Source organism: Varanus komodoensis, unplaced genomic scaffold (genome assembly GCF_004798865.1).
Source record: "Varanus komodoensis strain SLA01 unplaced genomic scaffold, ASM479886v1 scaffold12, whole genome shotgun sequence".
NCBI classification, from domain to species: domain Eukaryota; kingdom Metazoa; phylum Chordata; class Lepidosauria; order Squamata; family Varanidae; genus Varanus; species Varanus komodoensis.
In genome coordinates this window covers 16876085-16898286 of record NW_025335349.1, presented here as the reverse complement: position 1 = coordinate 16898286, position 22202 = coordinate 16876085, and the positions used below count along the sequence as shown (strand labels likewise).

The window sequence follows — 22202 nt, the reverse complement described above, 5'->3', positions numbered from 1 at the left end:
CTCAAGCAGAAAATTAATTAATGTTATAATTATTTTTTAACTTATTGTTGTAAGCCGCCCCGAGGCTTCAGCGAATGGGGCGGCATAAAAATGTTTTAATAAATAAATAAATAAATAATAAAATGTTGGGAGCTCAGGAGTATCAGTGAGGTGCTGAAGTATAGAGGGCTATGGACCATGCAGCCATCAACATTCCCTAAGCTGGTCTGCTGCCCCCTGGTGTGGTGGATGATGTCATCTTGTCTGCAGCATGAGAACAAGATTCGACTGCCAGTTTGGGCAGCTTCTTTACATTGAGGAAGGGTTGTATCTTCTCCTTGTCCTCAAGCAAAATGTCTTAAGCTGGCCTACTTTTCAGGGAGCAATCCTATGTCCACTTGAAAGTGCCTGAGAAAATATAGGATACATTGGATCTCCAGTTCCAAGGTTAAAGACAGTGCTTTAACTTCAGAGTTGGACGCTCCAGAAATCTTTTGGGGATTAATTGCTTTGTATTCCAACACTTAAAAAGCTGTGCTGTTCTTATTATCCTGATTTTATCATTGTTTCTCCCAACTGTTTTATGGAAATTGTGTGTAAGCCTCCTCATGAGAAATTATCTTATTAGAAGGTGATATATGAATATGTAAATGAGGAATTAATAGCTCTAACAAAAATGATAACATACTTCACCAGCAAAAGCTGCTCCATAAACTTTAGAATCCTCTTTGTTATTCTTTATTGCAGCTGGGAACACAAGATCTCTCTGGCTAGGAGCTGACTTATTAGCTGCTTTTTCCAGTGGGCTATTTCACAAGAGATGAACCCACAGGATGTATTGACTGTGTCTGGTTTCCATTTTGTTTTGTCTTTTCTAAAAAAAAGTCAAACCCTCCTTTGACATTATCAGACAAAATAAATAAAGTAAGAGAGATAATTGTTTAATGATGTTGAAGAGACGTGATTAAAATAGGATACCCTTATGCAAGTTGCCAAAGCTAATAAAACACTTCTGCACCATCCACAGTATTTTCACCCCCGCCCTAGTTAACGTCAGTTCTACACATTTTTAATGTTACTGTTAACATTCACATTGGGTACTTCATGTTGCTTTTACAGCTCACAGTCACTGTTTGACCCCTTTCTTGTTATTTTGACTTTGCTAATTGCAGCGCTATTAAATTGGAGCTAGTTGGCCCTAGATGGCTTTTGCTAACACAAGATGCCATTTCAGTTTTGTCTCTAGTTCTTATTATATATCCTTCAGATCTTAACCTCCCTTAAGTAATACCGAAGAGTTGACTATTGTCTTTGGATACTGCCAGAGTAGTGTAGCCATATCAGTTCATAAGAGTACAGTGCTTTTTGTAACTACGGCCAGAGCAGCTCCTTAAGCCTAGCAAGTACAGCAGACCCAGAACCAGGCATCCTCTCCTGTTGTAAGAGTCATAGGAAGCATGATTCCTCTGTCTCTAGAGGCACAAAGGAACATCCAAGGGAACCAATCTTCTCTTCCAATGCATTCCACATCAACTGTTTGCTTCTCTTTTGTCATCTCAGCTCCACAATCATCCACAAGTTGTGCCATTATATCAGCAGAAAACAACTTATACCAATCTTAAATGTTCCAAAATGGGTGCTTTGCAAAATATTCCAAGTGTCCCAGGAATATTTTATAGGGGATTAACTCTTCTATTTAAATGGCAGTGGTACCTGCATAAATTGTATCACAAAAGCAGTGAGCAGTGTCACTGTAATAATAGACACCAAATTCCAAAATAATGTTGTCATTGATTTACTATATGCATGGTTCCTCAAAGTCAGCAGGTACCTAGATACTGCCAATCCAGGTGTCGTATCCCGGGCAAGCTGCTTGGAGTGTTTACTCCTTCCAAGTTATTCCTTTTTTGTCCCCAAGTGGCCACAAACAGGGTGCAAAGCGGCCACTTCATAAAATTGGCATCCATGCAGTGGCATCACAATCCCAGTAGTAACGTCACATACTAATCATGGAAAGGGGGTTCTGGTAAATTCCCCACAAAAGCCACAGTTATGAACAAAAACTATCTCTTGCTATTGCAAGAACTTTATCAGGTGGGCAGTGAGATGTGGCCTAGCTATACCAGCCATTTACATGTACATTTCTGGATATTCATGGGGTCCAACATCACAGGTTTTGCTGCTTCATTTACACATTTGCAGCACCTATATTGTCTTCTCTTCATTTCCTTTACTGGAACATTAAATTGAAACTGGCCGTCTGTCCTGTTTACTCCCAGGAATGTGCACCATCCCTTGCTGTATTTTCTAAAGATAGGTTTCATTCAGTTAAAGCTACTCATATTTTAACTGAAATCAATGTAATGTAACTATTATTGCTAGCTTCCCCTATTGATTTTTACAGAAGTAAAGCATGACTAACTTAAAGCACAATCCTATCTAGATTGAAAAGAAAAAGGCTTTCAACTCCCACCATGTCCCAACCAGTCATCCTGGGAATTATAGGAGATTTTCTATCTACACATGATTAGGAAACAACCTTATTCTGGGTCTAAACTGATTATTTGTCAAAGCCACTATTAAAGTTTATTTTATTTCAGGTGATGGTTGTGATAGGATACTATAGGTATTGCTACAATGTCAATATTATACAGATATAAGCAAGGACCATTAAACTGAATTTCTTCCCTTTTCTTCTAGGGCTTTGGTAACCCCTCTGGTGAATACTGGCTGGGGAATGAATTTATCTTTGCAATAACCAGCAGTCAAAGACACTATTCACTAAGAATTGAACTAATGGATTGGGAAGGAAGCCGGGCCTATTCACAGTATGATAGATTTTATATAGGAAATGAAAAGCAGAATTACAGGTGAGTCCAGATGTTTTTGTCATAGGCTTTCCCCCCACTATGTACATGTAACTAATCAGAAATGTACTATGAGACAGAACATGAATTTAGATTAGAAGGTAGTTTTCGATAGATTTTTAAAAAAATATATTGTATTATATTTATATCTCCCTTGAACCCAAGGCAGATTATGCAATCATCTTCCTCCACTTCATTTTATTCTCACAACAGTGCTGTGGGATAGGTTGTAAACTATTCAGAAAGCTTGTGAGCTGTGAATAGTATATATAATTTGAGAGAGAGAGAGAGAGAGAGAGAGAGAGAGAGAGAGAGATTTGGCTGATAGTTGGTGACTGGCCCAAAGTCACCCAGTGAGCTTCATGACCAAGCAGGGTCTACCTAGAATTCCTGACTCCTATTCCAATGCTATATCATGCCACACTGGCTTTCAATGAGTGAATCTATGAAGTTCCTAAACTTCATAGTTCCTTTATTGTAATTGATAAAATCAATGGAATAAACTTAAGTCATGAGAATATGTTGGTCATGTAATGTGACCTGCCCCTCTTCTAACTTCATATGCAGAGGTTTGTTTAATATAGGTTTGTTGTATTGTTCTTATGTTGTAAGACACCTTGAGAAGAATATGGTCCCCCCATTTTTATTTTCTTTTTTACAGAACATAAATACATGCAGTTGGGATACAATACATATTAAAATATATCAATAATATTAGCATCTACAACCCAACTGATAATTAAAAATAACAATAAACATCATGCCCCGGCTCCCCAGGAGACCAGTTAATACCTCCATTTTACTTCATATATTATAACGATGAACAATATATAATGTACTTTAGTTAAACCCATATCCCTTCCAAAAATTCATATATGAGAAGAATTTGGTCTTGAAATGGTCTTTTTTTCCCCAGAAACGATAATTAAAAATAAGTGCAGCTAACTTTAGGTCTGATCAAGGGCACATACCTGCCTCTGTCATCTCCAGCATGGCCTATGGAGTTGCAGAGACCCTGACTAGAGGTTCCCCTGTGGGTGATAGTCAGGGAAGACCTTGCGTTTCCTTTGCCAGTGCAGGTGCCAGGGCTAACAGAGGAAATCAGGTCCCTTGCCTTTGATCTTTCCTGGGGAAAAACACAGACAGGGAAAGGTTTCCTTTTGCTAATTCTAGCCAAGAGAAGGAGGAGAAAGGGTGGAAAGAGTCTGTGGAGGAGGGAAGGGTGCCTATGCGTATAAGTGGAGGGAAGCATGTGTATGCAGGCATATCTGTGTGGAAGGCATGTCTATGATCCCATGTGTGTGCGTATATATGGAAGTGTATTTGCACATTTAAGTATTTATTTATTTATTAAAACATTTTTATGCTGCCCCATTCGGGGCGGCTCACATATTTAAGTTAAAATAATTATAATATAAATTAAAATATAAATATAACATTAAAATACAACAGTACAGTATAAGTATGTGTGCACATGGATGAACCAAGTGTGTGTGTGGGTGTGTGTACATGTTTAGCCCCTGGCACTTCAGCAGGTACCCAGTAGCACTTTGGATCTGAAAATGTTCTGTATCTTCTGATGCAAGCAAAAACAGTAAAGAAGAAAAGCTTCTGGAAGAGCATGTGGTCAGAACGTTGCAAAAATAATGAGGTGGATTACTAATATGCACATCCATTCACCCTTGGAGATTGACATTTGGCCAATTGTCTGTTTTCAATTTTTAAATAAGCCAATGATAATCTTCAAGGCATTATTGTAGGAACTTGTTACAGCATTGTGAATAAAACATCTCACATCCCTTGCCAAATCTACCATGGCTGCATTAGCTGCCTGAGGAGCCGAAGAGGAAACTAGGTCTTAAGACCAAATGCCACATAGCTGGCCCACCCGCCACTGCTCACCCCTTCCGTGCAGTCACTTTCTTTGGCTTGCATTGCACTCCCGAACTCAAGAAGTGCCTACGGAGCTAAAATTCACTTTTAGGAGCCTTCCTGGCACTGTTGCTTTTTTGCAGCATGGCTGAATATTTTTCAGGAGAAACAGATATTTATCTGCTGTTATTCAGCCAAGCCAATGATATTTGTTGCTGATGAATCTGTCGAGGGTGATAATGACCCTCCATCCAATATCCTGTTAACAATGGCACATAATCCAAGGATGCATTGCTGATCAATTTCAAACACTGTGATTTCCATGAGGAGCAATAATAGTGAACAAATAAACCAGTTTCCAAGTTGGTCTGGGCATTGGTTCAAGGACTCTAGAATGGAAAAGTGGGGGAACCTTAAAAAAATGGGGTGGGGAAAGCCTTGAGGACTGGTTTTGTACATTTACTGCAGCAATGTCTTATTGGGGGGCAGTAAGGGTGCTCCAGCATTTGACAGCAATCACTGATGTGAGGATTCAGAGGCTACAGAGTGATAAATTGCATCTGAGAAAATAAAGTCATTTTTCTGCAGTTCTGCAGCACACTGTAGAAAGTTTTGATTCAGCCTGGATCATTACCAATTGGTGACTTCAGAAGTGATCTGTTTATTCTCCTTGCTTTCTGCATTTCTTTTTCTCTTATACTTTTTATTAGTCTAAAGAATCTCTGATTTAAAAGCAGTAATCCTGAACACATGTACATTAAAAATACCGTCACTTTCAAAATCATACAGCTGCAAAGTATTTTTTCCCTGGGAAGGCAAATTAAAATATATCCATCCCAGATGAAATATACAAAGTGCAAAGGAACTTAGATTATTGGTTGATAATATGTGGCATTTAGTAATCATTGCTGGATGATTACCTATTTCCTCCATTTCAGAACATTTTATCTGATTTATATGTGCTTTAATATTACTTTCTGTCTCATGCAAAACAAAAACAAAACCCCAAAACAGGTTAAATAGTTAGGTTATCTTGAGCATCTGTTTTAGGAGGGGGCATTTATTATTTGAGACATTTTTTTTTTACAAAATGGCCAATTGCACACATATTCATTCCTGTGGCCAGATTAATCTTTCATATATACCCATCAGGAAATCAAGACTATTGGACAAAGGACTTTGCAATAATGGAAAATGCTTATTTGTTTTTGGCATGGCTTAAATGTAGTTTTGAGCTTTCATGTGTGTTTGTTTCAAATTAAGATATTTGGACAAAACAAATTTTCACATTAGAGTTCACATTCATCAGATGTGTTTGATTTAAATGGTAGAAGCTGGAATATAAACTTCTCTGTGCAGGCAAAATGTATATGGGTATTTAATAAATATATGGCAGAAATGAGGGGGAAATGTCAAAAACAAACGCTAAGATGAGCTAATCAAGGACCCAAAGATGCATGAGATGCAATGTGTAGCTCACTTGGAATTCTGGAATCCTGCCATCACATTCTCTGCTCTGCCTGACATTATCATGTTGGACTTTTCTCTGCCTGACCAATGGCAGCTGATGCCATGGAGGCAGGGTAATGCAGCACATCATAGGAAATGCACGGCATGATGACCGCACAATGGTAAGATGTGTTTTGTGCTTCAAAGCAGCAAAGTAAAGTATCCTGCTTACTTTATTGTATTGTGTAGCTCTTTTAACTGCCTTTCACTATAAATCATCCTCCCAGCAGTGTTGAGATAAGATATTTGGACTTTTGGTCATCTAGGTAAAGCACCAGGTTGGAGGAGAGAAGGCAGCTGGGGTGCTAATAGGAATTAGCTGTCAATCCTAGGTTTCTGTGTTATCCCACCTCTGCTGCTGCAAGTCCTTTTGTCCTCTCTGAGGCCCAGTTGCACTATGGGGAGAAAGCCAGCATGGTTCTTTCAGCACTGGGTACAAGAGGAATTGAGGAGGGATGAGTTCAGTCTTTGGAAATCCAGGTTTGAAGTTAGGTCTTGGAGCTGGGGCTCAGAATTATCCTATGCCTTCCCCCAACAATATTGGCAAACATATCTCTTTAAGAAGAGTATTTCAGAAATGAGGGCCATTGTAGGAATTGGCCTGTCCCTGATGTTTACCAACACAACTTTCCTTGCTAATGGACCAAAGCGCATGGCCTCAGAGGTAGATCTTAATGTACAGGCAGTTACATAAGTTTTCAGGCCTTCAAAAGCTGGTCCCAAACTTACAAGCTGTTAAAGTTAATATCAACACCAAGCACAATAGTAAATATGTAATTATTACTATTTCATCTGAATTAACTTTCAGCTTGTTTTCCAACATCCATTTTAAAACTGCCCTCCAGACCCGTGTTTGAGATTTCCACTGTATCCTTGGGATTAAATCTGGACAAGTGAGGCTGAATTTCACAACTGAGTCCAACATTCTAGATAATTTTCCCAATGATTGTTAAAAAGCAAGGGGGACATGTAGGAAACTTGAGGGATCCCAAGGGCCAGTTGCCAAGATTGGAACAGATGTCTCCTTTTGGACCATACTCTTCAAGTAAGCCTAGAGCCACTGTAACACAATTTATTCAACTTCCAACTTGGAATATGATCCAGAAGGATACTATAATGATATCTATAGTACATACTAAGCTAGGTTGGTATCCAAAGCGGCTTATAGGTCCATGCATACCAAACTATGCACATTCCTAATGTCCATTTCACAGTACAAGTCATCCATCAAGGCAAGTGAAAGAGTTTACATTCCAAAACCCATCCCAAAAGCCAGATTGCCCTAGATCTAAATAGTCAGGGCCCTTGAAGGATGTCTGGACTTGACAAGCTGCCATTCACTGTAGGACCTTCCTTAGGAATGGCATATTAGAAATTGGACGATAATTTCCAAAACCACAGCATCTCTGTAAAACTGGCTTTTAAAAACATTTTCCTCCTTCTCTGCAAGTTACAACCATCTAGGGGTGGGAGACTCAGCAAAGTCCATCAAGTTCTCTGATTCCACCTTGAAACTCAGTCTGCCCCATTCCCATTCCCAATTGCAGGCTTCTCAACCCCCATCCCCGTATTTGAAAGGGAAAGTATCCATTTGGGTGCATATTTTCTAAAGTATACACCAAGATCCATACTCCATGCCCTTGGCCTAAGCATGAACAGATACATTTTTCCAAAATGCATTTTTTTGTTCAGGTAAGTTAAGGATGTTCTAATTTGTTGCTGGCTCTGCATCATGAATGGCTGACTTTCAGGGTACTGAAAAGTAGATTTGGGGTCTGGGGGGCTGTGGGCTCATGCTTAGCAATGTCCTTACATTTCTTTATTATGTTACATGAATATATGAAGCTGCCTTATATTGAGGCAGACCATTAGTCATAGAAGCATAGAATAGTAGAATTGGAAGGGGCCAGAAGGCCATTGGGCCCAACTCCCTGCTATTGCAAGACATTAACTTACACCATCCCATTCAAATAACTGTCCAGACACTTTTTGAATGTCCCTAGCAAGGGAGAGCCTACAACTTCCCCATGTAATAGGTTTCATTGTTGTGCTGCTTCGGCAGTGAGGAAATTCTTCCTAGTGTCTAGTCTAAATCTTGTTTCTCTTAAATTAAGTCTGTTATTCCGTGTCTTGAACTCCAGAATGAAGAAGAGATCTTGACCTTCCTCTTTGTGACAGCCTTTCAGGTACTTGTAGGAAGGAAATATGTGCAGGAAAATACCTACAAATATACAGATGAGCGAGTGTCTGTCCTCTGCACCATTTTAAGTCCTGCATAGTCAATTGGGTGAAGCCAATGCACATCTCCATCTCTTCCCTCTGCATTTATTGAGAGCATAGTGGCATGTCCTCAAGAACAAAATCTGAAAAGTGTATGTGGTGGGGGAGGCTTCAAAGGGAAGGAGAGGACAAGAAAACCTATTTTCCTTGTGGTATCCATTCTGCCGGTGGAACAAGAATCCTGAATTCTATCCAGTGACTGAAAAGGATGCAAAAGACAAGCATAAATTCACATAGTAGACATGGCAACATGATGTTTTTATTAGTTATACAGCTAAGTAGGACATTCATGTCCAGAAGTTATCTGCTTATAATTACCAAGCACTGAGAGAAAACAGATAATAGAAATCATAATCCTGCTCAGCATATGAGGTTCCTGACTGGCTACTAGTTGGAAAAGAATGTTGGAATTGAGACACTTCTTTTATCTTATCCAGTAAGATTGTTCTTCGTATGTCGTACTCAGGGTATGATGATACAGGAAATTTCACACACACACACACACACACACACACACACACATTTTGTAAAAACTACACTTGAATAGTAACAGAGCACTGACTAGGTCATCTGGGCACAACTTGACAATCTACTGCAACCTGACAATCTGCCACAAAGGCAAGCACAGAACTGGGTGGTTAGGTTACTGAGATGGGCAGCCTATGGTATTGGACCATCTGGAGAACTACACTGGCAACCAATATTACCTGACCAGGTTCATGGTAATATTATTGATAGATAAGGCCATAAACAATGTGGGACACATTTTCCCATACCAACCTTCTCCTTCACTGAGATCAGTAGACCAGATCATCCTGGTTGTCTTGTCACCTGCACAGGTATATTTAACAGTGGAGAGAAGGCCTTTATGCGGCACCCTGCTTTTGAAATCCCCCCCCCCCCATTTCTGCCCTTGTAGGTTTTTTGGTACCTGTAGAAAAATGTATCTGTTTACCCAGACATTGGCTGATTCTCATTCCTGGCTTAGTAGATTTTGTTAGCTTTTATCTTTGCATTTGTAATTGTTGTTTTAATGAATTTTCCATCATATCCCATGATTTGATTATGAAGGGTAGTATGCAAATATTTTAATGAATACAGTCATCCTGTATTATTATTTAGCTTAGTAGTAACAGCAAACCCCATGCACCTAATTGTTGATTCTGCTTAAAGTGGCAGAGTCATAATTCTGAAGTGCAGATTTTTTAGAAGTTCATGACCCTGATTTGTGAGTGAAAAAATAGCATTCTGGGTTCAGCCTGCTGGCCAGTGTGGCACCAGCTAAGAGGTTAGCATATAAATACATGACAGTGAGTGAACCTTTCACTCATATCTGACTCTGTCAGCCACAAATGACGCCATGGGAGTAGAAATATGTTTAACGGGCTGTTTGTGTTTTTCTAACTGGGGTCTTACTGCCACATAATTCATCCTGGCACTTTTTGAAACCTACATTATGTTGTTAGAAAGCGAAGCAAGAATTCCAACACAATATTTATTTATTTATTCATTTCAAGTGTCTATAAACAGTTCCAGGAATATCTGTTGTATTTCTTGGTTGCACTGTGCTGATGACCTGCATTTATAAGTTAGCTGTTTGTTAAGGAATTCCATGTGCTGAATACATGCAGGCAATACAAAAAGTGCTCAAGTATTTCAATCTGAAAGGTTTTTTGAATGCTTTCATGCAATGCCTATAGCTTTGTCCAAACAACACCATGGTTTGCTATTCTGAATAAGCTTCAGGCTCATGTTTCTGCCCTCCATTTGCATGTTTTAATTCCCTCAATTTTTTGCCTGGTTGGAGTAAACTATCATTCGATATTATGATTAAATTATGCAAATGATGGCTTGTACAATCTGTACTTTGGCTCCAAACCAGAATTTGAACATTAGATCTAGCTGTGTCTTCCAACTTCAGTTGGAGACAAAGAGTAGTTTGCTGAAACTGGTTGTTCTCCCTGATTTGAGTGACACAAAAATCCATGGTTTGCTAAAACCAAGGAAGTTGCAAGGGACTATAGCATATTAGTATGAGGTATGGCAGGCCAATCCAGCCCTTCCCCAGGATCAGAACTTTCAGTGCCTCCCTCATGGTGGGGATCTTCCTGTAAATAGAAAAGTAGCACAGCAGAGGGTGAGCTAGGCTGTACTATTTCGTGCCTCATGTGAAACTTGTGTTTTATTGACTTGAGCAAGCACTGAGAGCTACCACCCCCCATTATCACTTTGCAGTGGTAGCATCCATTCTCATCTCCTTCTATATGTGCACATAAGGTTTGCAATCCTGGGAGACAAAGGTGTGTGCCATTTGACAGGGCTTAGAATCCTGCTGCTCCTGGCACTGAATTTTGTCATGTAAAAATGCACAGAAATGTGCATTTTTTCAGTTCCTAGTAAGAATCAAAGTAAACCAAGTTATTTGTGGCATAATCACTGGGCTCATAATCAAGTTTGATTATGAGTGAGGATGGGGTCGCTATCCATATTTACCATTGTTAAGGTAGTTATATTTCCCATTTCTGGGAGGGGTGGTGAGGGAGGAAACAGGCCTGACTTGCTCCTTTTCCTAACAACATCCTAGACTCTAGAAATCATCAGTTGACGCTTTTCATGACACATTTACACTAGCTAATCTCTGCAGATCAAGCTGCTGTTAAAAGCATAGGAGCAAATAAAGTTGGCCAACATACCTCTATAATGACTTCAAGATGTAGTTTGCGTGAAGACTGCTCTTTGCTTATCAAGCATTCCTCCCAGTCCCCCTCTCTCACACACATATTGTATGCAGACTATCAGGACTGTTTACATGCAACTGTTGTTGTTGTTAGTCACAAAGCCATGGCCGACCCATCATGACCTCATGGAGAACATTCCTCCAGGCTCTCCTGTCCTCCACCATGCCTCAGAGTCCACACATGCGACTGAAAGTCACTTATACCAGGAAAGTAGTGGGGTGTGATTGGTTGTGGGCCTGTTCTAAGACTTACAATGGTTTTAACACTTTTAGCAAATAGCACTTCCCCATTCCAATTTTGCAAAAGAAGATTCTTTTGTTCTAAAAAGAGAAACACCAATATCTATCAAGAAAATTAGAATCAGGTATTCTCTGTCCATGATATGCCAAGGGCTCATATCTGGTAGTGAGTGGATAATATCTCCCTTGTAAAGCATCTATTGATCCTGTTGAAGTGTGTGTGTGTGTTATTAACAGAAAGACTGTGACACAATTGTTGAATATCTCCTACTTATGAATTAATACCCTCCAAAATGTTCTGTTCTTCACAGCCCTGCTCTGCTGATGTAAATTTGAGGCTATATCTTCCTTTATGAAACCAATCCATCTCAATTCCCTTCTTTGTCTCCCTTCAACTTTCCCTAGCATGATTGTCTTCTCCACCAAGTGTTTTCTTCTCATGGTGTGTCTGAAGTACAACAGCCACATCAGTTTCATCATATGGTTCTTTTAAAAAGCAAGCAAAACCACTGCACATGGCAGTAACTCCTGTTTTTGCAAATAAATGAACTCTAAGTGTTTTGATGTAACATCTCCCATTCACATGGTTTGATGATAAAGGAATCAACAATCTGACGTGTTAGCTCAACAGTATAAGCGAAAACATAGATCACATTGCACTGCAATGTTCTTTAAACCATTAATGAAAAGAGAACATTCTGGGGAAGGGACCCTAAAAACGATTTCCAGTTTGATACATTTTCACACACACCCATTCCCCTTGATGTGGACCCTGTCAAATCTTGAAAATCTCATTAAAAGCAAACAAGATTTTTTGTATGTGTTTTGTTTTTTAAACATGAGATTCATTAGGCTGTTTCTAAGTGCTCAGTCTGCTGGCAACTTCACTCTCGTTCCCTTCCATCTGCGCTGCAGCCAGTTTGTGTAGTTTGAATTGAGAGGGCCGTGAAGTGACTAATACTAGAGAAATCAAAAAGACAGTTTGCAAAGACACAAAGGGAACTTACTGAAAAACACAACTGTCCGGTTAGGACGGAAAACTGTCAAGAATATAAACAGCTGTGGGGGAGATCAAGAAAGAGATAAATCCTTGAGTAATCATTTTTAAAGTTTTTTTTCTTTACAGTTAACACTCTTCTCCATGCAAAATAATACTGATGCTCTCATATAAATCATAGTAACAAACGTATGGGCCAATGTATGACTCATCTAACTCTGCAGGGAAATAAAGGCCTTGGTGTAGAGGGAAATGGACTCAGGAACATGGATGCCAGAATGGAACTACAAAATGATGCATGATGTGGAGAAAGGGGATAGGGAGGCTTTTGCTTCCCTCTCTCAGAACCCAGGGCATCCCATGACACTGATTGGTAAAAGATTCAGGACAGATAAAAGGAAAATCTTATTCACAAGGTAGATAGTTAAGTTATAGGTTTCAGGCCCATGAGATGCAGTGATGGCCACCAATTTGGATGACTTTAAAAGGAAATTGGACAGCTTCCTGGAGGAGATGTCTACCAGTGGTTGTTAGTCCTGATGGCTATATGCTACCTCCTGAATGAGAGGCAGGATGCTGAAACACACCAATTGCAGAGTGGAATAGGCAGGAGGCTGCTGTTGCACTTATGTCCTGCCTGTGCATTTTCCCATGGTTGCACAGAAGGCTGGAACCCTCAATCTGATCCAGTGTGACCTTTGACACATTCCTAGGAGAGTCCTTTCTGCTAATGGATCCTTCCTTCCTTCCTTCCTTCCTTCCTTCCTTCCTTCCTTCCTTCCTTCCTTCCTAAGAAGATCCTGGGATTCAGTGGAGTGTCTCACTAGAAGAAGGAGAAAGAAAACTATTTTCACTCACCTCAATTCTCACAGGGGCCTAAACTCTCCAGAGCAGCTTTTCAGGCTACAGGAGTCAATACAAGGAGGAGGAATCATCAGGAAAACAATCTCAAATTAGTTTTGTAATTAGAGGATATAGAGTTTGGCACAGCTCTTGTTTCTCCTCCTCATAGTACTGAGGCTTGACCACCAAACCAAACAACCCTTCCATGGCATACACGCAATGTTGATGTTCCATACTTATAATTGCATTGGCTGTTTTGTGTGGTATGTTACAGATGGCCGTGTGGCCCATCTGAATACGGGTAAAACACCTGCAACAAAATATTGTTGATGAAATCATGTGGATAATCGCACCAAAACTGCTTGTTTTCCCCTTTAATTGATGTGCACTTCTACATTAGCGATGTAGTGGGGGAGGTACATGAAGAAGAAAAAGGAAATGCAAGCTACACCACACCACACCGCTCATGCTCTGTGCTCTATAAAATCTTACAAATAAAAGAAGAACAGTGGGGAGTTTCCAGGACATCAGTTCCATTTTGGAGTAAAGGGGAAACTAAACATGATATCAAATGTGCTATTACTTTTAACATGATTAAAAAATGGAAATAGCCTCCAGGGGGAAGGGAAGCAGAAAGAGGACATACATACAGGCTACCTACACACACTTCTTTTAGAACTGATATATCCCACACAGGGAAATCATTTCCCCAAGAAAACAAGCAAATTTGGCTCCCAGTGGATGCTATTATGACTTATAAAACCACAATCCTTACCAATTTCCCACATCATGTCCAGTTTAGCCCCAAGACCAACAAAAGTGGGCTCCATATATTCAGCATCTGAAGCTCTGACTGTTCAGCATTTTCCTCCAATTGATTTCAAAGGGGCAGCTTTTTCTTTTCTTTTCTTTTCTTTTCTTTTCTTTTCTTTTCTTTTCTTTTGCTGACATCGGCTTCTGTGAGCCTGGCAAGCGTGATGTACTGATGATGTGTCACAGTTTAAAATAAGCCTGTAGATAAGTTCTGGAGTCATTTTTCTATCAGCACTATGCCAGAGAAGTTTATTTTCTTCAGGGGGAGGGGGATCAGGGGTAAGATCATTTCCCAAAATAAGCCATCAGAACCAAATCCAGTAAATCTAGAAGTTTTTAATCTCAATTAAATTTGTTGATATTCAAGCAACAACAACAAAATGTATAAGGACCAGCAGAATACTTTCAAATATATTGCTTCCAATCTTAGCTTGCTTATTGCTTTAGAAAACAGTATCTAATTGGTACTGGATTTAAATTGTGTCTTATAAAGTGTGGCTGTTTTTATATCCAGGCTTTCTCTGTTTTGACTTTCTCCAAGATACTTTATCTTTGACCTGAATCTGGTTTCTTCCCTATGCTACATTTCTTACTAAAATTTGATTGGTTACATACTTTGTAACACAGATTCCTAATTTCTGCTTGCTCCAATAAAATTCTAACTTTTCAAAGAATAAGTGCGTCAAATGCAAACCTATACATGTCTACTGAGAAGGAACTATTTGTTTCTAGGTAAATCGATATATGATGACAATTCCATATTCCTTGAGTGCAAACTACCTCTGCAGGGCCAGGTGGGAGATACCCTGGAGAACACAAGGGAAGCACAGTACGACTTCTACCATTGGGCAGGGGACATGGGGTCACTGAAAGGTTGCCCCTCTTCCCCCAGAAGAACATCATTGCAAAAGACTGGGGAAGCTTGGTCATTGCCAAGAGAAGGTGCAGTTGTAAGGATCCTGCTTCTCCCTTTCTGCAGGGAAGAAAATTCAGAGCCAAATGAGAATTGCCCTTAGAGAAGCAAACCGGAAGAACACTCCACTGACCAATGGAACAAGAGACACCAATTGCTATTTAAGCAAGAACACAAGCAACAAAAAGATCAGCCTCAATTGAGCTAGTTATAAATGCCTCTTTACAACTTTCTTCTTTCCTTGGACAACTGAGTCCCAGCTCTATCATTTCTTTCTACCCCTTTTCCTTTTTACTTTGGAATTATGAGAGCTTCTAAAGGTCTTCTCTCTCTTTCTCTTTTCCCCTCTTTATTTATGTGGGCCAATAACTGTCTGAAAATCAGGATAAAATTTCAATGCATAGTAATGTTTATGATAACTGGATTTAATGATAACTCTAATTCATTTTTAGCAGAACTCTCCAGTTCATTATTCTTCTTGTCAGTCTCTTAAAATTTTCACTTTGCCTCTTGGTTGTAGAAAAAACTCCCTTTTTCATCAGCATGAGGAGCAGATACTTAATTATTCCAATAAATTCTCAGACTGAGCTGGAAGAGGTGGTCTTGAGTATGGTGTCAGAAGAACCCAGGGTGGTAGTGAGGCTGCCTTTGGATTTCTGGCCTGGGATTTCTTGGCCTCCATGGCACTGTCTGAGTTTGCCATTGGCCGTACATATGAAGCAGGGTTATGGTTAGGTTGCGCCAAGCCATGAGATTAATGGTGTGGAAATTGAGGGGGTGAGTGTAAGTAACCTCATTGTTTTGGTCATATTATTAACTGGCGAGGTTTGAACTCATGGCATTACTTCCCTCTTACAGAAGTGGAGGAGCCATTTTGATTGCCCACTCCAGGAGGCTGATGGAATCCAATGGATTTCTGAATGCTTTTAATTAAGATTTTGTATATTATCTGGATTGAAAAAAAAAGTTCATAACCAGAACTCCTATGCAATTTCATACATTCCCAAGACAGAAATCTGGCACTGAGGCAAGCTCATGGATAACATGGCTGTGCATCTATGTTATTGTTATTGTTATTATTATTCATTTGATTTAGATGGGTTGATTTCAGATGGGTTGATTTCAGTTACCTGTATGGTTGGTTGGCTGATTTGTTTGTTTTAATGATAACACTTTAACTTTTAAGATTCATTAGCCATTTTGCAAGCCTAATGGTGGAAAATAAGGACAAATATTAACTATTGATCTGATTAAATATAAGACAATATCTCTTCTTTCTGGTATCTTTGTTCCACCCCCACCCTCAACACTCTCTCTCACTCTCTCTCTCTCTCTCTCTCTCTCTCTCTCTCTCTCTCTCTCTCACACACACACACACACACACACACACACACACACACACTACAGTCTAACCTTTCTGCAGAGCTTGAATGCATTACATGCCAGTATAAAATGTGGACTGCACTAGAGACTAATGTACACATTCAGTAGGAAAAACTTTTCTGGAATGAGTTTCTTCAGGAAAAAGAAGAGATGGGCAGGTTGCATGTCTGAGTGTTTCTAATTTCTCTTGCTCACATACCCCTAATCCTCTCCTTAAATTGACAGCTTGGAATATTGGAAAGTCAGGCTCAACCTACTTCTTTCCCAGATGTACTGCTTTTCCTTTTTGGAGTGGGTCACTCATGTGCTCATTGTGTGTTTCATGTGGGCAGGTGGTTAGCCATTACAAACAGCATGCTAGATTAGATAGACTAGGCCTTATCCAGTGTGGTTCTTGTTATGTTCTTATGAGACGGTGCAACAAAACAAAGACCCAGGACAACTGGAGATCTGGACAATTCTGGTCTCTCCACATTACACTGAGATATTTTCTCACTGGTTAGGGGATCTGGTTTCAAGTCTTCTCCAAACTAGAGCATGAATAGCAGAAAGGAGTCTGGCTTTATGTGTGCATGTTATTCTCTGCAACTCTGCTCTGTGTTCTCTTTTTATTGAAAGTGCATTGCTCATATTTTTCCAGCAGAATAATTATTAATGCCTAGTGCAGAAGCCAAATTGTCCTACGTATGCCACTGGGACACATAAATCTAATTAATTAATTACTAATGTCAGAACTGAATAATTACTGAGTCAAAGTTTATCCAAGATTTCAGAAATCTCCCAGATCTGTAATCACCCCAGAAGCCCAAGCGAGTATGAATCTTTGCAATGGTATTTGATAACATGCATATTCTCCCACCCCTGTTCCCTTTCTCTCTTTTAGGCTCCATCTAAAGGGCCATTCAGGAACAGCAGGAAAACAGAGCAGCCTGATACTGCATGGGGCTGATTTTAGTACCAAAGATGCTGACAATGACAACTGTATGTGCAAATGTGCCCTTATGCTAACAGGAGGTAAGCTTCATGTGCTCATAATTATGGGTGCTGCTGCTTAAAGAAAGAGAATTTAAAAAGCTACCTTGTATTGGCTGCTAATTTTAATGTTTTCAGCTCAATCCTAGCAACACATTTGCCAGGATCTCATATGAAAGTTCTTCTTGGTTCCCGCTACTGAAATTCCTTTAATTCAAGAGTTCATTAAAATTTTACCAAAAGTGAAAATCGGTGTGAACTGAGACTTCCTCTTTGGAGGACCATCTCAGGGATTTACGGAAGATTTATTAAAAACTGGACAACCCAGTGTGTCCAAAAGCTTTTCTTCTGTTATGAATTACATGGTCTCTGTCTTCTCAGAAATTGCACTGGATATAATTAAAGACATTCTTAGGAATGGTATAGGGATAAACTAAGTAAAACAATACTGCACACACTTGGGATTTCTTAAAATGTTTGCAAAAAGCAGAATAGTTTTTATTGAGAACACAGGACAGAGAGATTAAGATTAACCCTTTCCCTTGTGTAAATTTTCTCTAATGAGGCCAATACTTGAGACATATTTCCCATTGAAGAAAATTGGAAGAAGGAAAAAGGTTACTCTTTTGCTCTGATGCCATGGTCCCAGTCCAAACAAATCCACATGCATACATGGACACAGACAGTTTCTTTTCACAAAAGCTTAATAAAATGGGGGATTTGTCATGGATCACTGCTGCCATGTATATGTCCTTGATATATTGCTTATATTGCCAAAAAGAGGCATTGCTGTTAAGGATGGTTAGTGTTCAGTGGTGATCTAGTGAGGCCATTAAGAACCAAGAGACTCACCAACCTGGTTGAGCCTAATGATTTGAATTACTTTCAATGGGAAATGTTTCTAAGTTGCAAAAAACTAGTGGACTTATAAGGAGATGCTTATGAGTGTTTGTTGTGTTTTGTTTTGGCCAGCTGTGTGACTAACAATGTTTGAAGCCTTGTTTCAGTGAAAGTATATGTCTTAAAATATCTAAATTAGATGCTATGGTATTTATATTTCATGGATTCGCCATGTACAACCAGCTTCCTTGAGGCAGTCATTTAAATACTTCACAATGCTGAATGTCAGAGACACATATTCAAATGTTTGGTCACAACAAACTGTCTAAGATAACAAAAAGTAGTTGTGATAACCCTGCAAAAAATCATTCATCTTTTAAAATAATTGTATCCTGGACAGTAGAGCATCTTATCAGACTTTCTGTTGATCTTGGCAACCCTGTTAGACAGGCTTTTCAGTATAAATTATATAAAATGTGCATGAGTTTTGCAGCTATCTTGACAGTGCAGGAGAATTTTGTAGTCTCTGTGAGATGAACAGAAATGTTATGTGTGGCAAACAACAAAAGAGATAATCAGAGATGGAGCCTAAAATTATCAGGGGAAAAAGCTATAACTAGAAGAAAAACACCATTAATTCTGTGTTTTTATTGAATGTTGCTTATTGTTTGAGGTTTATCAAAGCATATCCCAGTAGAATAGGACCAATGTCAAAGTCTGTGAAAGAGAAAAAGAGCAGTCCTCAAGCAGGTCGCTCTAGAGCAGCCTTCTCCAGCCTGGTCCCCAAATGTTTTGGACCACAGGTAGCACAGAGCGGCTGTGGGTGGGTGGGTGGCCTGCCCAGTTGGGAACCTCAACCTGTCCTGGATGGGGTTGCACTCCCCTAAAGGACAAGGTTTGTAGTTTGGGGATGATCCTAGAGCCAGAACTGTCACTGGGGTCGCAAGTGGACTCAGTGAGCGAGGAGCACTTCTATCAGCTTAGAGTCATTTACAAATGACACGTCTATATGGACAGAGCCTGGCTACACGTATCCCCAGTCTTGTAATTTCTCAGTTGGACTATGGCAGTGCACTCTGGCCCATGAAATCAGAGTATGCCAGTCCTGTACCAGCTGCATTTGCTGCCAGTTGAAGTCCGGGCCCAATTCAAAGTGCGTGTTCTAACACTTAGAAGCTGAAATGGCTTGGGGCTGGGTTATCTGAAGGAACACCTTGTCCAATATGTTCCTACCCAATGCTTGAGCTCACCTGTTGAAGTCCTTCTCAGGGAGCTCACCTGGAAGAAGTAAGGGCATGGCAACCAGGAGGAAGGCCTCATTATAATGGCACTCCATCTATGAAACACATTCTCCAGAGTGATATGCCTGGTGCTATTCCTGACATTCTTTCAGTGCCAGGTGGTGGTTGTGGTTGTTATTATTCAATAAGTCTGTGTGTCTTATTTGTTGAGCCGCTTTTAAATATCATTTGTAAACTGCTTCTGCACCTGGTTGTTTGTCAGCTGTTTGTCATGTTGTTGTTTTTAAATAATATTTTATGTGTATGCTGTTCTTACGGAGTGCTTTATGATTTGTTTTTATGATTTTAATATTTGGAAACCACTCAGCGAGCCCGTGGGCTATAGGGAGGTGATGTGCTAAATAAGTAAATAAAATAATTGATGGGGCATGCTGAGTATTCTTGTTGTTGTTTGTTGTTTTTATGTGCCATCAAGTCATCTTAGATTCATGGTGGCCCCATGAATGAAATGCAAGATCCATGCCATCCCTGATTAGCTGCTCTAAATTCAACCCTGTGGTTTCCTTTATGGAGTCAATCCATTCTTATTTGGTCTTCCTTTTCTACCTCTGCCTTTGACTTTTCCCAGCATCATTGTCTTCTCTAGTGAGTCTTGCCTTCTCATGTGTCCAAAGTATGAAAGCCTAGCTTTTCCATTGCTGAGCATTGTAGTCCAACATGTCTAAAGGGTGCCTGGTTGGGAAAGGCTGTTAAGAGATTTCCCATTTCCTTCAATAAAATATTCCAGAGCTGATAGTGTAAAAATTAAGTCCCATTATGTATTGTTAACTCTGTACTGGAAAAAAGTCTTCTGCTCTTTTTTGTCCATTCTCATTCATATGCACAGACAAATGGAGAATAATGTTTCAATGAAACTAGCAAGAGTGGGATGCAAAGTGCTTGTACTTACCTTAGTTATAAGTAGGCGAGGGTGGTGGCAGATGGGAAGCATGGTCATCCAGAAAGGCAGAAAGGCAATGGAGTGATGTGAAATAGAAGTGGGAAATATGGGCTATTGCCTAGATAGAATAATAGAATATTAGAGTTGGAATGGGCCAGAGGGCCATCAGGTCCAACTCCCTGCTGAGTGCAGGACTCAGCTCACCCATCCAGATTTCAGAGGGCTGTCCAGTTTCATCCTGAATGTCTCTAGTGTGGAAGAGCCCACAACCTTCCTAGGCAATGGGTTCCATTGTTATATTGCTCTAACAATAAGGAAGTTTTTTTTCTGAAGGTCACCCAGAACCTGACTTCCTGTAACCTGAGCCTGTTTTCCATTTGGGATGATTGAAAAAAGATCCTGGTTTTCCTCTTTCTGACAACCCTTCAAGTATTTGTAAAGTGCTATTGTATCTCTCCCCAGTCTTCTCTTTTCAAGGCTAAACAGTTCTTCAGTCTCTCCTCAAAGGGTTTTGTTTCCAGTCCCCAGATCATCCTTGTTGCTCTCCTCTGAACCCTTTCCAGCTTGTTTGTGTTTTTCATAAGCTGCAGTGGCCAGAACTGGAAACAATACTCCAGGGGAACTAGTATTTTGTTGACTGGAAGTGATACTTCTTCTAATGCAGCCTAAAATATCATTTGCCCTTTTTGCAGCCACATCACTTTGTTGACTCATATTCAGCTTGTAATCTGCAATAATTCAAGGACCCTTCTCACTTGCAGTATTGTTGAGCCAAGTACTTCCAATTTTGTAATGGTGCATTTTTTTCCTATATACAGAATTTGGCATTTGTCCCTGTTGAATTTCATTCTGTTGTTTTCAGTCCAGTGCTCCAGCCTATCAAGATCACCTTGAATCTTGTTTGTATCTTCCACAGTATTAGCTATCCCATCCAGTTTTGTGTCATCTGAAAAATTGAGAATTGTTCCCTGTACTTTCTTATCCAAGCCATTAGCGTTGAAGAGCACAGGGCCCAGAACTGAACCTTTCAGTGCCCCACTTCTTACTCCTCCCATGTTTGAGAAGGTGCCATTGATGAGCACACTTTGAGTCCTATTCTGAAGTTAATTATAGATCTACCTGATAGTTGCTCCATCTAGCTCACTTTTGGCTAGTTTGTTAATCAGGATATCATGGGGCACTTTGTCAAAAGCTTTGCTGAAGTCAGGATAGATTATGTCCACAGCATTCCCACAGTCCACTGGGGAGGTTAGCCAATCAAAAAAAAAATGAAATCAGATTAGTCTGGCAGGATTTGTTTTTGACAAATCCATGTTGGCTTTTAGTAATCACTGCATTGTTTTAAGGTGTTTGCAGACTTGCTGCTTTATAATGTGCTCTAGACTTTTCCCAGAGATGGTAGTCAGACTTACTGGTCTGAAGTTCCCAGGTCCTTCTTCTTTTTCCATTCGTGAAGAAGGGGACATTAGCCCTTCTCTAGTCATCTGGCACTTCTACTGTCACCCATGATTTCTCAAAGATAATAGATGGTGTTTCAGAGAGTTCTTCCACCAGCCACTTTATTATTCTAGGATGGAGTTCATTGGCCCCTGGAGATTTGAACTTATTTGTGTGTGCAAACATGAACCTGCTATGTATACACATTTGTAGCTAAAGTGATCTTTTATATGCGGAATACTGTATTTTTAATAGTTGAATTGTTGTAAACTGCACAGAGAGTGCTATGGAGCATCATAGAAATGTAATATAATAGAAAGGGGTGTGTGTGGGGGATGA

At 39.8% G+C, this 22202-nt stretch overlaps 1 protein-coding gene across 2 annotated transcripts in view; it reads left to right on the top strand.

The window, feature by feature from the left end:
• ANGPT1 (angiopoietin 1) overlaps nt 1-22202 on the top strand; it is a 147245-nt gene that overhangs the window by 115165 nt on the left and 9878 nt on the right. For both annotated transcript variants that reach the window (XM_044422175.1, XM_044422176.1), the window contains exons 7-8: nt 2680-2849; nt 17317-17447. In XM_044422175.1, the coding sequence (XP_044278110.1) occupies nt 2680-2849; nt 17317-17447 (301 nt within the window). The remainder of the gene's footprint in view (nt 1-2679; nt 2850-17316; nt 17448-22202) is intronic.